The sequence below is a fragment of the Trachurus japonicus genome, chromosome 4 (assembly GCF_045865225.1).
Source record: "Trachurus japonicus isolate A0001 chromosome 4, Traja_1.0".
NCBI lineage: Eukaryota > Metazoa > Chordata > Actinopteri > Carangiformes > Carangidae > Trachurus > Trachurus japonicus.
In genome coordinates, this window is record NC_140910.1 from 8,135,605 (window position 1) to 8,149,252 (window position 13,648).

Consider the following 13,648-nt stretch of genomic DNA (forward strand, 5'->3'; position numbering starts at 1 on the left):
AAGAAAAGGAGGAGGAAATATATCCGCTGTGGATAATGTGGCCTTGGTAGTGAAAGTAGTGGGGTGAGAGGTGGGTTGTACCAAAGGGGCACAGTTAGAGGGGGCATGGAAGAGGGGGGGGGACAATGTCTATGCCACCTAAAAATCTCAAAGCTGCACTAGTGGCTGCTTTAATCACAGGCTGCAGATATAAATCAATTCAATTTCATTACGCCAAATTGTTTCAGGAGTTATGTCAAGGGTCTTCATAGAAGGTTAAGATGATAAACCAAGAAGTTCCCACAGGGGGCAGGAGAAACCTCCAGCAGAGCCGGGTTCAGGGGGGGACGGCTGTCTGCCTCAACCGGTTGGACCAAAGGATTGTGTTGATGTGAAAGATGTCTTCTGTAATGACAAAAGCAGAGGGGATTAACACCTGACCATGGTTTCATTCTGTAACTTCTTGTGACTCGTTGTTTAGGTTTCATGCCTCCGTGGCTCTCATCAACCTCCTCTCTAGTGGCAGGCGGCTATTCTTAATGAAGAAGGTCTAATAAAGCTGCTTCACATAGTAAATACCTTCAGATATGTCATGACACTAGTTCCCGGTCATGCCGGAAAACTGCAGAACTCCTCTGTCGACTCTGTGGGGTGTGTTAGAGACAGGCAGGTTTATGTTTATGTTTATGTTTATTTCGGTCTCATAAAAACAAATACAATAGACAAATATAAAGGTATAAATACAGAACAAAACAAATCAGAACAAAAACACAACAAGCAAATTAATTTACTTTGACCGAAAAGGTGTAGGCTGAAGCATCAGCTTATTTTGCCTACCCTTATTAACATTTTCCGTTCACTCAATTTAAAACAATTTTTACAGAGCAACAACAAAAAGAAAAAGAAAAAACCCCTGCATATTCTACATACAGCAGTTTATAAGCACACTGGTATTTATAAATCAGTTTTATATTTATTAATAATATTATTTTTAAATAACTTTTTGAATCTATTACGTGTGTTGCACAGTTTGATTTCTAATTCTAGATTATTCCATAGATTGACTCCTGTAATTGATATACATCTTTGTTTCACATTTGTTCGTACTTTTGCTTTTGTATACACATGAGTCCCTCTTAGTTCATATCTACTGGTTCGGGTCTGAAACATCCTCTGGACACCATCTGGAAGCAGATTATTATTTACTTTATACATAATTTGAGCAGTTTTATAGTCCACAAGATCATTAAATTTCAAGATCTGTAGGTTTATGAAAAATTTGTTTGTTGAGTCTCGATAATCGGCCCTGTTGATGATCCTTATTGCTCTCTTTTGTAATATGAAAATTGGTTTTGTAATTGGTGTTGGAGGCTGGAGGCTAACTTTGTGCAGAAGAAGAACAGTGGGGATGCTTTCCCCCTTAATGTGGACCAGACCAAAGAGATGGTGGTGGACCGCTGAAGGCAAGATCCATGACCACAGTCAGTGGCGTTGCCAACCATTAAACTCTAACGGGGTGTTCCCACCAAACGCGATGACGCTTCATCGCGCGTCGAGATTACATGTAAAGTCAATGCAAACACGCGATTAGTCGCGTCATCGCGCCGGGCGATGCGATGGACGCGACAGCGCGGCGCGATGGACGCGTTGGCCGCGAAAAATCGCCTCCATCGCGTCGCCCGGCGCGATGACGCTTCATCGCTCGAGTTGAAATAATTGAACTTTTGCGGCGAATTCGCGTGAAGACGCGCCGCGACAGCCAATCAGCTTTGAGATCGTCACCGACGTGCTGACGTACGGACGTACTGGTGTTCCCTTGGCAGCTTAGTCAGAGCGAGTCTATTGACAATATTAGAAGTTTTCTGGTTTAGTTTAGTTTATTATTCAGATCCCCATTAGCTGCTGCAAAGCCACAGCTCTTCACTGTTGCTTTTCCGGTGCTGTTACAAACGTTTCTGATTTGGAGATTCGGACCTGAAAGCCCGTTATCACTGCTGTTTTCAACCAGCGGGCGCTGCGAGCCGGCCGCCCCGTCCCAAAGCACTCAACAGGCGGTCAGTCACACAGTAGTTCACGGAGCCGTCTCCTCCTCCTCCTCCTGCAGCCAGACCCACACCGCTGTTCCTCTCCCATCTACAGGGACAGGAACAGTGCAGCAATAGTGGTTATCTCTGCCAGAGAATGAAATAGTGGGAGAAATGTTGTTGTTTGGGCGGGCTCGTCGCGCGACGCGATGCCGCGACGAGGCGTTTTTTGCATATTGAACCAGCGTCAAAACTGGAGCGTCTAGCGCGACGCGATTTCATTTGACGCGCGATTCAATCGCGTTCATCGCGTTTGGTGGGAACACCCCGTAATGGGGCACAACTCAGTCGGAACTGACTTTGCGCATTCTTTAAGCATTAAAGGGATTGTTCAACATTTTTGGCAAATTGGCCCATTGTCATAATCCCTATAGTTTTAGGAGTAGGTTCGTTACCTTTAATTGTCGGTGCAAGCTATTTTTGGAATGGTGGAGCAGAGCCGTGAGCTGCTCAGAGCTACGCTACGGAGGCTCATGGGATTTCTTGGTTTCCCACATCAAACTCATCGAATACACAATCCAACAACTCCAAATGCTCTGGTGGAGTCGACAACTTGTGACCTGCACATTCACCACACTATGAGATAATAACAGAACGTTATGAGACAGAGTTGTTTTTTTGTGTTTTGCTGAAAAACTGCCCCCGACGGCAACACGTTTTGTATGAATTTACCTCGAAAGCAACTCTGTCTCATAACGTTCCGTTATTATCTCATAGTGTGGTGAATGTGCAGGTCACAACTTGTCCACGAGAGCGTTTTGGAGTTGTTGGATTGTGTATTTCATGAGTTTGATGAGGGAAACCAAGAAATCCCATTAGCCTCCATAGCGTAGCTCTGAGCAGCTCGCGGTTCTGCTCTGCTGTTCTGACAATAACTTGCACCGACAATTAAAGGTAACAAACCTACTCCTAAAACTAGGGATTATGGTAATGGGCCAATTTGCCAAAATGTTGAACTATCTCTAAAGCGGGGCGGTGCGTGGCGCAGTGGTTAAGGCGGCCGCCCCATGTAGAGGCTACAGTCCTCAACGCAGGCGTCCCCGGTTCGAATCCCGTGTTGGGCAGACCTTTCCTGCATGTCATTCCCCCTCTCTCTGCCTCCCCCTTTCCTGTCTATCTCACTATGTGCTATCAAATTAAAAGGCAAAAAAAAACGCCAAAACTATCTATGTTACATTTATACTGGGGCACACAACCCATTTATACTGGGGTTATTGCCCCAATAAAAGGGGTCTGGTGATGCCCCTGGCCACACTCATTAGAGGTGGAAGTTTTGCAGCACTATACAAGGACTTTGGTGGCTATACCTAAACAACAGATTGAACTTTAGGACCAACTCTATGTACAAGAGAGTAGGACCAATAAACTCAAGGCTTGTTCGACACTCGTCAGAACCTGGAGATGTTTGAATCAGGAAGTCACTGAACCGCCCCTCTCCATCACCTGTGTGACACCTGAACACTGTTGCACTACCTCAGTCTCTATACTTTGACAGCGTTTTACTCACACTCACTGTGGCCTTTGTTAAATTGTACATTATGTTTCTAATAAATGCTATTTCTGATAAAGCATCTGTATTTTAGAATTCATGTATTTTGTTATTCACTATCTATCTATCTATCTATCTATCTATCTATCTATCTATCTATCTATCTATCTATCTATCTATCTATCTATCTATCTATCTATCTATCCATAGTTAGCTGGGTTAACTCTTTGCTAACACACTCGCAGCCACATTGTAAGGCCACGATATGTAGGTGTTGTTTTTACAGCTCCAAGCAGTTAATGCAATAATTGAAGCCTATCATTAATAAAGGTAACTGCTGGCTATTAGGTTTTGGACTCAATAGAGTATCTAAACAATGCACAGAGGGTGTGTATCTGACAGGCAGGAGAGGGAGAGAAGTGGTCCAGCTCTGGAGTGGCCAACAGTCCCAGGGCCCCCTAACAGGTTCATCCAGATATGTCTTGCGCCAACATGTGCTATACCAGAAGTGTCACTGGTTCCACGCTGGTTTAACAAAGTGCCCTGGTGCCATTTTGTGAGCTGTCCACAGTGAAGAGGCCCACTGCAGTCAGTGATCCTCACCCATCCTCAAATTACATTCAAAACTGAAGCGACGCCTGAAAATGCATTTCATTTAGCCTAGAATAAGTCACCATGGGGCACTGGATGCTGGATGGATGCTCCTTTCACGGACCCTTGACATACACTACTCTGCCTATGTTGTTACACAGAGTAAAGGGGTGGTACAGCTAGGCCATCCTTCGGAGCAGGATTACCTATTATTAGAGTGTCCTAGTGTCTTAAGTTGCAGGCTAATCTGATGTCTGGTTTGACTTGGCTTCTTGTTATGTGTTGTATTTGTGCATGAACTGCAACTCAAACTCAAAGCTTGTAAAGTTGGTGGATATGTAAAAAAAAAAAAAAAAGCCTACTATGATCAGCAAATTAGCATGATATGAATCTAGCACTACTTTAACTCATTCTAATCTTATCCATTGACATTATTATTTTATATAATTATACATCATCCATTTTACATTAGATAAAATGTGTATCACTGGTGTTTAAGCAAGAAGACAACACCCAGAGGGGTGTGCCAAATGTGTACACGATGGTGCGTTCAAGTTCCTCTGGGGAAAATAATTAGCTAGGCTATTCGATTTTACCTGCGTGGTCCTTCTTCCTCCCCGTCGATGAAGGTGGCCAGCTCAGTCTCATTTGAAAGCACCCTACGTTATTATGTGCGACTTAGAGTTGTTGTTTTTGTTTTCTGCCACACAATAATGCGAAGGGGTAATTAATTTCACTGTGATTAAACGACAAACCGTTTAAATCTGCAGCTATTGTGTAAAAACCATTCCATACGAAGACGAAGTGGGCACAATTAATTAAACTTCAAGATAATATCTCCCTCGTCTGTGTTTTGGTCGTGCCTATAAAGTCGTATAAAAGTGTTTTAAAATAAATACCGGTTGAAACCTGGTTGAAACCTCTCTGTCGTGTCTGTACCCAGACGCCTCATGGGTGCACACCTCTTCTGCATGACCCAGTCGTTTCACCCAGCTCTGTGATTGGCTGGTGTAATGACTACCCTGGTGCTGATTGGCTGATGTTACGACTACCGTGGTACTGATTGGTTGCGAAACGAAGCAAGGGAAACGGGAAGCTGAAAAAAAAAATCTTGTCAACTTAAGTGCACGTAAGCTTCTGCCTCACATTTATCGTGTTCTCCGACCTAACGTTGCGGCTAGAAAAAAACTGGTCCTATCTAGTCGCCGCCGCAAAGAAGCAAAATGGGGTGTTTCTTCTCGAAAAAATCCAAAAGGAAGTCGCCCGAGAAAGAGGACCGAGGACCGACGACAACGACTGTCGAAACTACAGCGACAACCAACGCGGTTCCCCTTGGCAACAACACCGACGAGGCTCCGAAGCAGTACAGCTGGGATAAGAGAGCGAAGGTGATGACACTTGTATCTACTATCTAAACCAGCTACCTGTAACTTAGCAGCCGCTTCACCCCTCTTCAACCTGTGTGTCCTCTCCTCCCGCTTCCAGGGAGCTAGTTTACATTATCTATGAGGTGCGGTGAGGTAACTGCATTAACAGGTTTAACCTACAGCTAAATGTAAACGTAACGTAGCTATTTTTCTATCACAAAAACATCAAACATGCGCTGTTTCAATGCACCAAGGTGTTACTGACTCTGTTGCACCAACCTGTCACTTTAACTGATGTTGATATTAGTAGTTGTAAATCATTTCCTGAGTGCTGCAGCAGTAAAGGTAAACGGACTCTGTTTACTTGCCGTGATTCAGCTTCCAGCACAAACAGCGACGTACGGTGACGCGCATGGATTCAAATGTTCACCTGTGTAACAGTTTACTGATGCCTGACACACCTGGGGTCCACGCAATGCTAATTATAGACTGTCAACACTCTTGAGTTTTTAGGCTCAAAGCTCCGTTCTGTCTCTGACTATCCAGCGTTATCTCATTATCGGATTACTACACAGCGCTGTGTAGCTGACTGTTCACTACAGCTGACCACACTCAGAGGCGTTAACCAAGAGGTGGTTCAACTTCCGTTTTGACTCACAGAAAGTTGCGTTTTGAAAGCGTTACATCTAATAATAAGCCACATGCACACGCACAAAGGGGCAGTGGAAGCTGGAAATAGTTTTGTTGCCTGCAAGATAATAATAGGATTGAATATTGAGACTAAAAGTTGTCGTGAATGGTAAAGGAAATACATAACTGGTACAGGCAGAGCTGAAAAGATTTCATGTTTCATAACATATCATCTTGTTATAGATGATAGAGGTGGGTATAAGGTATTGTGAAAACTATGATGCATCTCTAAATATTACGTGTGTAAGAAAATTAAAATATTGTGACATGACATTTTATTGATTCTGTGAAGCACCCTATCAATTATATTCTATCAATAGTTTACATGGTGACAGTGGTTTTGTGTTGTCTTTACAGATGGTAATTCTTTTGTTCAATAAAGTATTTACATGGTGTTACAGGAAGTGTGAAATACAAACACAGGTGCAACTGTTCTGAGTCTGCATGAAAATAAGATGTATTTGTTTGTGTGTTCAACGCACTGTGTTCTTTTTACTAAGAGAGTTTTTCTAAATAGACTTTTGGCAAATCACCATTCCCCTTCAACTTTCAAGATGTATGGTGTTGATGCTTTTTTGTCAACACACAGCCCTATAAAAATCTATTCTAGATACTCACTTGGCCATCTTTCTCTTTGCACAGGTTGATCCCAAAGACTACATGCTTACAGGCCTCAAAGATGTCACAGTGGGTCGCCTTCCTGACAAACTGAAGGGCCAACAGTTTGTCATCCAAGAGTGCGAGAACTGCAACATCTACGTGTTTGATCACTCGGCGACTATCACCATTGACGACTGTGTCAACTGCCGTATCGTTCTAGGACCTGTAAAGGGAAGTGTGTTTTTCAGGGACTGTAAAGACATCAAGTGTGTGGTGGCCTGTCAGCAGTTTCGCACACGGGACTGTAAAAAGATGGATGTGTTCTTGTGCTGTGCCACCCAGCCTATCATCGAGTCGTCTACGGGCATGAAGTTTGGCTGCTTTCAGTACTTCTATCCCGAGCTGGGCTTCCACTTCAAGGATGCTGGGCTCAGCATATTCAACAACAACTGGAGCAACATCCACGACTTCACGCCAGTGTCGGGAGAGAACAACTGGAGCTTGTTGCCCGAGGCTTCGGCGGTTCTTGACTTTGTACCAGCACCAGACCAAGAGTCTGAGTTCAAGTCTGTGCGAATCTCCGCTGACCCGGCGCGCAGCATTGTGCCTTTGACAAAGGGAGGGAGGCGTAAGGACAGTGAAGAGTCCTGTCTCTTTGTTTTCTTCGCTGGAGAATACACCACCGCAAATGCCCGCAGACTGATCGACGAGGTGAGAGTGTAAACAAGTTTCGGTTCAGCATAACTGATTCTAAGGTGCAGCTTAAAAGAGGAAGTCTTTTTGTGAATGGAAAAATGGTGGTCATAATGTGATTAGGTTAAAGAGCTTAGTAAAAATACACTGATAGTGTGAAGTCAGTGGTGTTATAACTGTCACAGGGAGTTACAAAATGATGTTGGCGTTGAAAACTGGCACAAATTTTCTAATAGGAAGAGAGGTTTAACTCGCAGCCATAAATGAAGTTAGATATTTGGGAAATCTAATCAAGTGCTACTCTCTTGGAATAATCCCAATCAAGCAGAACAGTCTGAAGCTGGTGAGCAGCCAAATTGAACGAGTTGCATCACCACTAGTGAAGCTTGTGTTCATGTCAGCCAACAAAGAGGGTTAAAGATAACATGTTTTATAAAACCACCCAAGTACTTCCTGAATATCTCTAACTTTGAGGTTTCCCCTCAGCTGAGGCTTGTTGACACCTGCATGTGTTGTCAACTCTTCAGCTGTGTGACCACAGCTTTTGCATAAGCATGTGTTTTCTATCTGGAATACAGAGAAAAATTCCCTTAATAGGAAGTTGCATTTATATGTTTTTAATTCTTTCCCATATCCTCCTGAGACCCAGGAAAAAAAAGTTTTTTGATTTTGATTTTTTTTTACATAAATTAAGTGTTGGGATGGTAAAGAACAAATTGCAAAGAAAAAAATCTGAAATTTTTATTTTATTTTAATTTTATAACCTGTGCACTGTAGTGTACAACAGGACTATATTGTTCTCAAACGTGTAATATTTTGATGCTTATAATGTACATGGAAAGACTAGAATTATCATGTAAAATACAGTAATATATTATAAAAACTAATGTCAATTATAGGGTTTTCATTCTTTTTCATCAACTACACTATTTATCTTTGTGATTTCATCATTCGAGATGGTATTTCATTGACCATTCAGAAGTTTTAGAGCAAAAGACAAACAGGTTGCATCTTATGCTATTTTGATTAATGCCTCAACAAAAGGCTTGTTGTCCATCCATGAACAGTTTTCATTGCTTAATCATTATTTAGAGTCAAGAACAAAATCAAGGTACCTGTTTTCTGGAGTATATTTCCATGGGCATTCATTTTGCACTGATTTAAAACCTCAAAACCCTATGTTTTGGTTTCGGCCCATAGAAACCAATGGTGCACCACGTCAGCTCTGTGTCTTGATCTCCCTCATCTGGCTCTTCCTCATCTGAACTTTTACACTCTCCTACAGGGTCATCATCTTACCATGGACTCTTATCCTCTGATAAATCAATTTCTGAATCCCCCTCAACTATTTAAGAATATAAGAATTTACTCAGCCTCTGTCAATGAGCTGTTCCCAAAGAAATGTGACGGAAACACAAGTACAGAGTCCCGTTGTCCACTACAGTGTACATTAGTAAAATTTGCTTTTTTTCTTATGAAAAGTAAACAATTCAGTTCTGAAAATGTACTTCAGTGTTGCTGAGATGTTTATTTATAATAAACAATCAACATATAGGACTCAAAATACTTACAATTTTAAATATCATGCTCACTTGTACTCTTTCCCATAAAATCTGCTTGTTGCGATGTCGGCCATTTTTAAAAGAGATGCACAGGAAGTTTGGAAGGTCACACCCCCCCACACAAGATATCATTGGAAAGGGCCAGTTGTCCTCTGTAGTGAACAACAGGACTTAATAAGGTGACATGTTTAGTATGAGAGAAATGGGTTTGAATATGATGTGCACTACAGTGTACAAAAATGCATTGCCGGGTCTCAGGAGGATATCCTCTGTATTCTCCGACTGCTCCGAGTAAGATGATATTTTCCTTTTGTTTAGCTAACTTTGTATGTTACCATCCTAAGATGCCTGTGTTACCTAATTAACATTCCAGTTTTGTCTGTGCTCTTGCCAAACTATGTGTCACTCTATCACATAAGTATGAGACTGGATACACAGGTAAAGATGTAAGACATTTCATCCCATACCTTCTTTTTTATGTGCTGTGAACAGGTGACTGGTAAAGGTTTCGTGCTGGTCCAGACGAAGGAGGTCTCGATGCGACCTGAAGATGTGAAGAGGGTGTTTCAGAACAGTGCAGAGGAGCTCGTGGAGTGGATCACCAAAGGTAGCTTTCCTTTTCTGTGACATGGCCTTTTATTTTAAACATAGCTGCTCAGGAACACGGCTAGGTATATTGGACGTCATCAGACAAAGCTCTTTGAGAGTGACAACGTATTCATGCTCAGCATCTGATGAGAATAACAAGTTGTGTAGTAGTCATAGCAGCAAAGAGTGAAACAAACACTGTGGAATTTAAAATATCTTAGGGACAGTTTCTTGTTGCTGTCGTTAATAACTAATGTCTTTACAGAGGAACTATGCAACTATTTCTACCTTAATTAAACAGCTTCAGAGTAAGTGTGATGCTTTAAGGAATTGTTATTCGGAGAATGGAGGCTCTTGGCTGTAAACCAACCTTGATAGATCAGCACCTCTTACCCGGTGTTCCAGGTTTCTTCTTGGTGGCACCATGACACAAACACGCCCCAAATTTTGCAATCTATTGTTTATGACAGATATATGACTACACTAGGCTTGTTCGATTAATTGTTTTAAAATCGTAAACGCGATTATTGAGTTAGGTCGATGTTAAAAAAATGAAATCGTAAAATCGATTTTTTACTCTAACTACGGTACAGCCCCTGGGCTGCGCTGGGTTACCGTAGTGACTTCTGCCTCCTTCCTCCCATCACGCTCACCCCACACACTGTAAACAAATAGGTCGGCCAGTGAGGATTTCCCTGCCAAAAAGACCAACGGCCCTTTTCCACTCCTTCAGTTCTTCAGCGGGGGCGGGGGCGTCATATCACAGTGGCTACAGCTGCATCATCTCATTTTTTTCCTCTTTTTTGATCCTCACTCGTCTCCACCTCGATTAAGGACCACAGCGTGGTTTTCCACACAGCCGCCATTTAACTCAGGTGACAGAATAACATCAGTCCCGGAACAGATCAGTGGTCGCTGCTGTCTGTGTGTTTTTAAAATTAGCGGGTTCGATTCTCGTGTCGGACGACGCGATCGCGACTCTTCCGGTGACAACACTCTGGCCAATCAGTGGAAGGCAGTTGGTTGATGTCACATTTTAGGATAGGATAGGATAGGATAGGTAGACTTTATTATTAGACTCGGTCCATTTTAAAAGACACAAACAGCACACACAGAAAATAGTTTGTCATTTCACAAAAAATCGTGATCAGAAATTGTTATTTTACAGAAGAAAATCTGGATTTAATTTTTGGGAAAAATCGAACAGCCCTAGACTACACAAATATACCGTACACATCGTAACGCGTATACGATTACGTTACCCACTGCTCCGCAGATTGCCTTCTCACCGGCTTTGTTGAAAACAAATGCACATGGCCGGGGGTGGGGGGTTAGAAAAACTGCGAAAAAGTGACCAGATTTGCACAGTTCCCCTTTAAAAGAAACTCATTGTGTTCTGTTTCTTGTGGAAACTAAAAAAGCATTTGTGTCTTTTTGCTGACATGGTTTATTTTAGCCATGACAACACTGCTGACTACTAGTTTTCTGGGGTCAATTTGGTCCATGTTGCAGAAATCATCTGAATCAGCATTCAAGTTTACTAGTGAATACTGGGAAATTTCATGAGCCCCATTTCACAAGTAAGAAGTTACTGTTCCATTACCGAGGTGTGTGTCTGTGTGTACATGAAGCAGGATTTTGCTCTGAGGAGGGAGACCTGTACTGTATGTAGCTGTTGAGTAGAGGCATCTGTACCGTTACTATACTGACTTTCACATCCTGCCACTAAAGGCCCCGTGATCGCCCTGGAGCTGAATGGTGACGGAGTCGTTGAAGCCTGTAAAAGCATCTCCAGTGACATGTTCGGTGGCACCAAGGTAAAAACACTTTTGTGTTTGTTCCATCTGTTTTTAAATAGTTTTACACAAATGGATTCAGTTTCTATAGATGAGTGTCCACAAAAGCTTAGGATATGTTGTGTTGTTGTTTTTTTCCCGCACAGGTTTTTGTCTCTGAGAACAAAAACACGTCCTCTCGAGATGTGGACAGCTTCTTCAACTTTGCAGACATGCAAATGGGCTTGTGAATGAATAGGTGTCACAACAATCTGCTCGTCAGACATCGGATCAGATTTTCTAAAACCGCCCGTCATCCAGCTCGGGTTCTATACCAGCTTGATTATTTGCCTCTTTTCAGTCTTAAATGAATAGGATTGGGAAATATAAAGGACTGTGTTTGATAACGCCTTGTTGAAGCAATTCAATTCACCAACTGTAAGTCCACAGACTAGATTCAACCGCATCATCCAGACCATTTGCTGTCCACCACTTAACATCCATTAGTCGCTACCAGTGCTGTGAATATTTATATTTCTGTGAATGTATCTGATAATCCTGTTGCTTTTATCGAATGTGAATGTAGGTCTTCGCTGTAAATGTAATACATTTTAATTTAAAGTTTTATTTTTAATAGCTGTCTGAAAACAGTTGCTACAGTGGAAAACACATAAGCACAAGAATGCCTGAGGGAAAATACTGTATTTATAAATCCTGTTTTTATTCCACTGCGCTGGCAACATCCATTGTTTACAGGTCGTCCATCCATCTGCCTGTCCGTCCATATGACCGTCCCTTTCTCACCAACATGATATCTCAGTAACTTTATGAAACTTCTGCAAATCTGGCACAAACATTCACTAAACCTTAATGAGAGATTTGATTTTATGTGGGACGGGGGGGGGGGTCAAAGGGCAAGGTCACTGTGATCTTAGAAAACGATTCTGGCCTCCTCAAGGGAATCCCTGTAAATTTTGCACAAATGAATGATGAACTAATCAGACTTTAATGGGTCAGACTCGAGACTTCACACAGCAACTATGGGAAAAGTTTCACTCAGAATAATGAATTGTGTATATGATTGTGGATAAACAGGGATTCTAGTTATTTCCTGTGAGCATTTGTTACTGTTTGTGTTTTATTAGACAATTGACTTTTCTTCATTTGAGATGTGTATATTGTTTAGGTGACCAACATCTTATTGACTTCTGTTAGGCCAAAGTTAAGATTGTTGTGTTTACTAAAGGTGTAAACAAAATGCTGGATCTTGATGTAAACGATTCATAGGATCAGTTTTTTTTTAATATATATTTTGTAATATTTGTTTTATACTTTTACTCAATGTTTTTGTATAGAAACAAAATAATGTTATTCGTTTTTTGGGTTTTTTTGTCTAAGTTTCTGAACATGTGAATCTGTCTTCAGGCTGATTGGATGATTAAGATAAAGTTGTGTGATAATGGTTGTTGACTGATATATATGAGCCAATTAGATAAACAACCAGTTATGAACACAATATTGTAATTCCTTTCATCCTGAGTTAGTATGGTTTCAGTTGAAGGTTCACAGTTACAAGAAAAGAGAGAATATATTACATAAGAGATGGAAACGGTCTGGTTTCCGTTTGTAACCTGATCATCTTGGCTCAGTTCAATAGGAGCGATTTCAAATGTTTGAACACGCTGCAAATGTAAACACTCCAGTATGCGTGCTGTGGTGTATCAGGTTTTAACATCACTCATCAGATTTGTGAATCACTCCCTCTGGTGTTGCACATTTCTCAAATACTAAAGATTTTTCGTGCATGGGAAACACCATAAACAGCCAGGGTGAGTTATGGGGTTTAGCATTGCTGAGTTCACTTACAATTAGATTTTTCTTTTTTTTTATTCCAGTTGATGGCTAACAGCTGGACCTCACCCAGTCTGTGCTGGGGCCTCTCATTTACATCATTTAACGCATGCAGTAAATTGCAGAGTTAAGTAAATCTATATCTAGCCTGAGAGATCAAACAGTTTTGTACAGTTGCCTTTAAGAAAATATCCATAGGGACTTGTGTTGTCATTTTGTATTTATAACCTTTTGTATCAGAGTATACTGGTTTTGTCAAGCAACCCGTAATGAATGCACATCTGTCTGTAATTTGTTTCTACACTTAAATGATGTCTTGTCTTTATGAAATGACAGAGTTGCATTAAAAAAGTAGGAAAATTTAAAACACACGAGTGAC

The 13,648-nt window shown here is 41.5% G+C and overlaps 1 protein-coding gene across 1 annotated transcript; it reads left to right on the forward strand.

The window, feature by feature from the left end:
* The first annotated feature begins 5,256 nt into the window (after positions 1-5,256).
* Positions 5,257-13,405, forward strand: rp2 (RP2 activator of ARL3 GTPase). Its single transcript, XM_085773707.1, has 5 exons — positions 5,257-5,531; positions 6,843-7,511; positions 9,548-9,662; positions 11,375-11,460; positions 11,586-13,405. The coding sequence occupies exons 1-5, from the start codon at positions 5,367-5,369 to the stop codon at positions 11,667-11,669; spliced, it is 1,119 nt and encodes a 372-aa protein (XP_085629833.1). The 5' UTR covers positions 5,257-5,366; the 3' UTR covers positions 11,670-13,405.
* Positions 13,406-13,648: the final 243 nt, after the last annotated feature.

Coding starts and splice junctions, on each gene's coding strand:
- rp2 (XM_085773707.1), top strand. CDS start 5,367: ATGGGGTGTTTCTTCTCGAAAAAATCCAAAAGGAAGTCGCCCGAGAAA. Junction 5,532..6,842: donor GCTGGGATAAGAGAGCGAAG/GTGATGACACTT, acceptor CTCTTTGCACAG/GTTGATCCCAAAGACTACAT. Junction 11,461..11,585: donor ACATGTTCGGTGGCACCAAG/GTAAAAACACTT, acceptor TTTCCCGCACAG/GTTTTTGTCTCTGAGAACAA.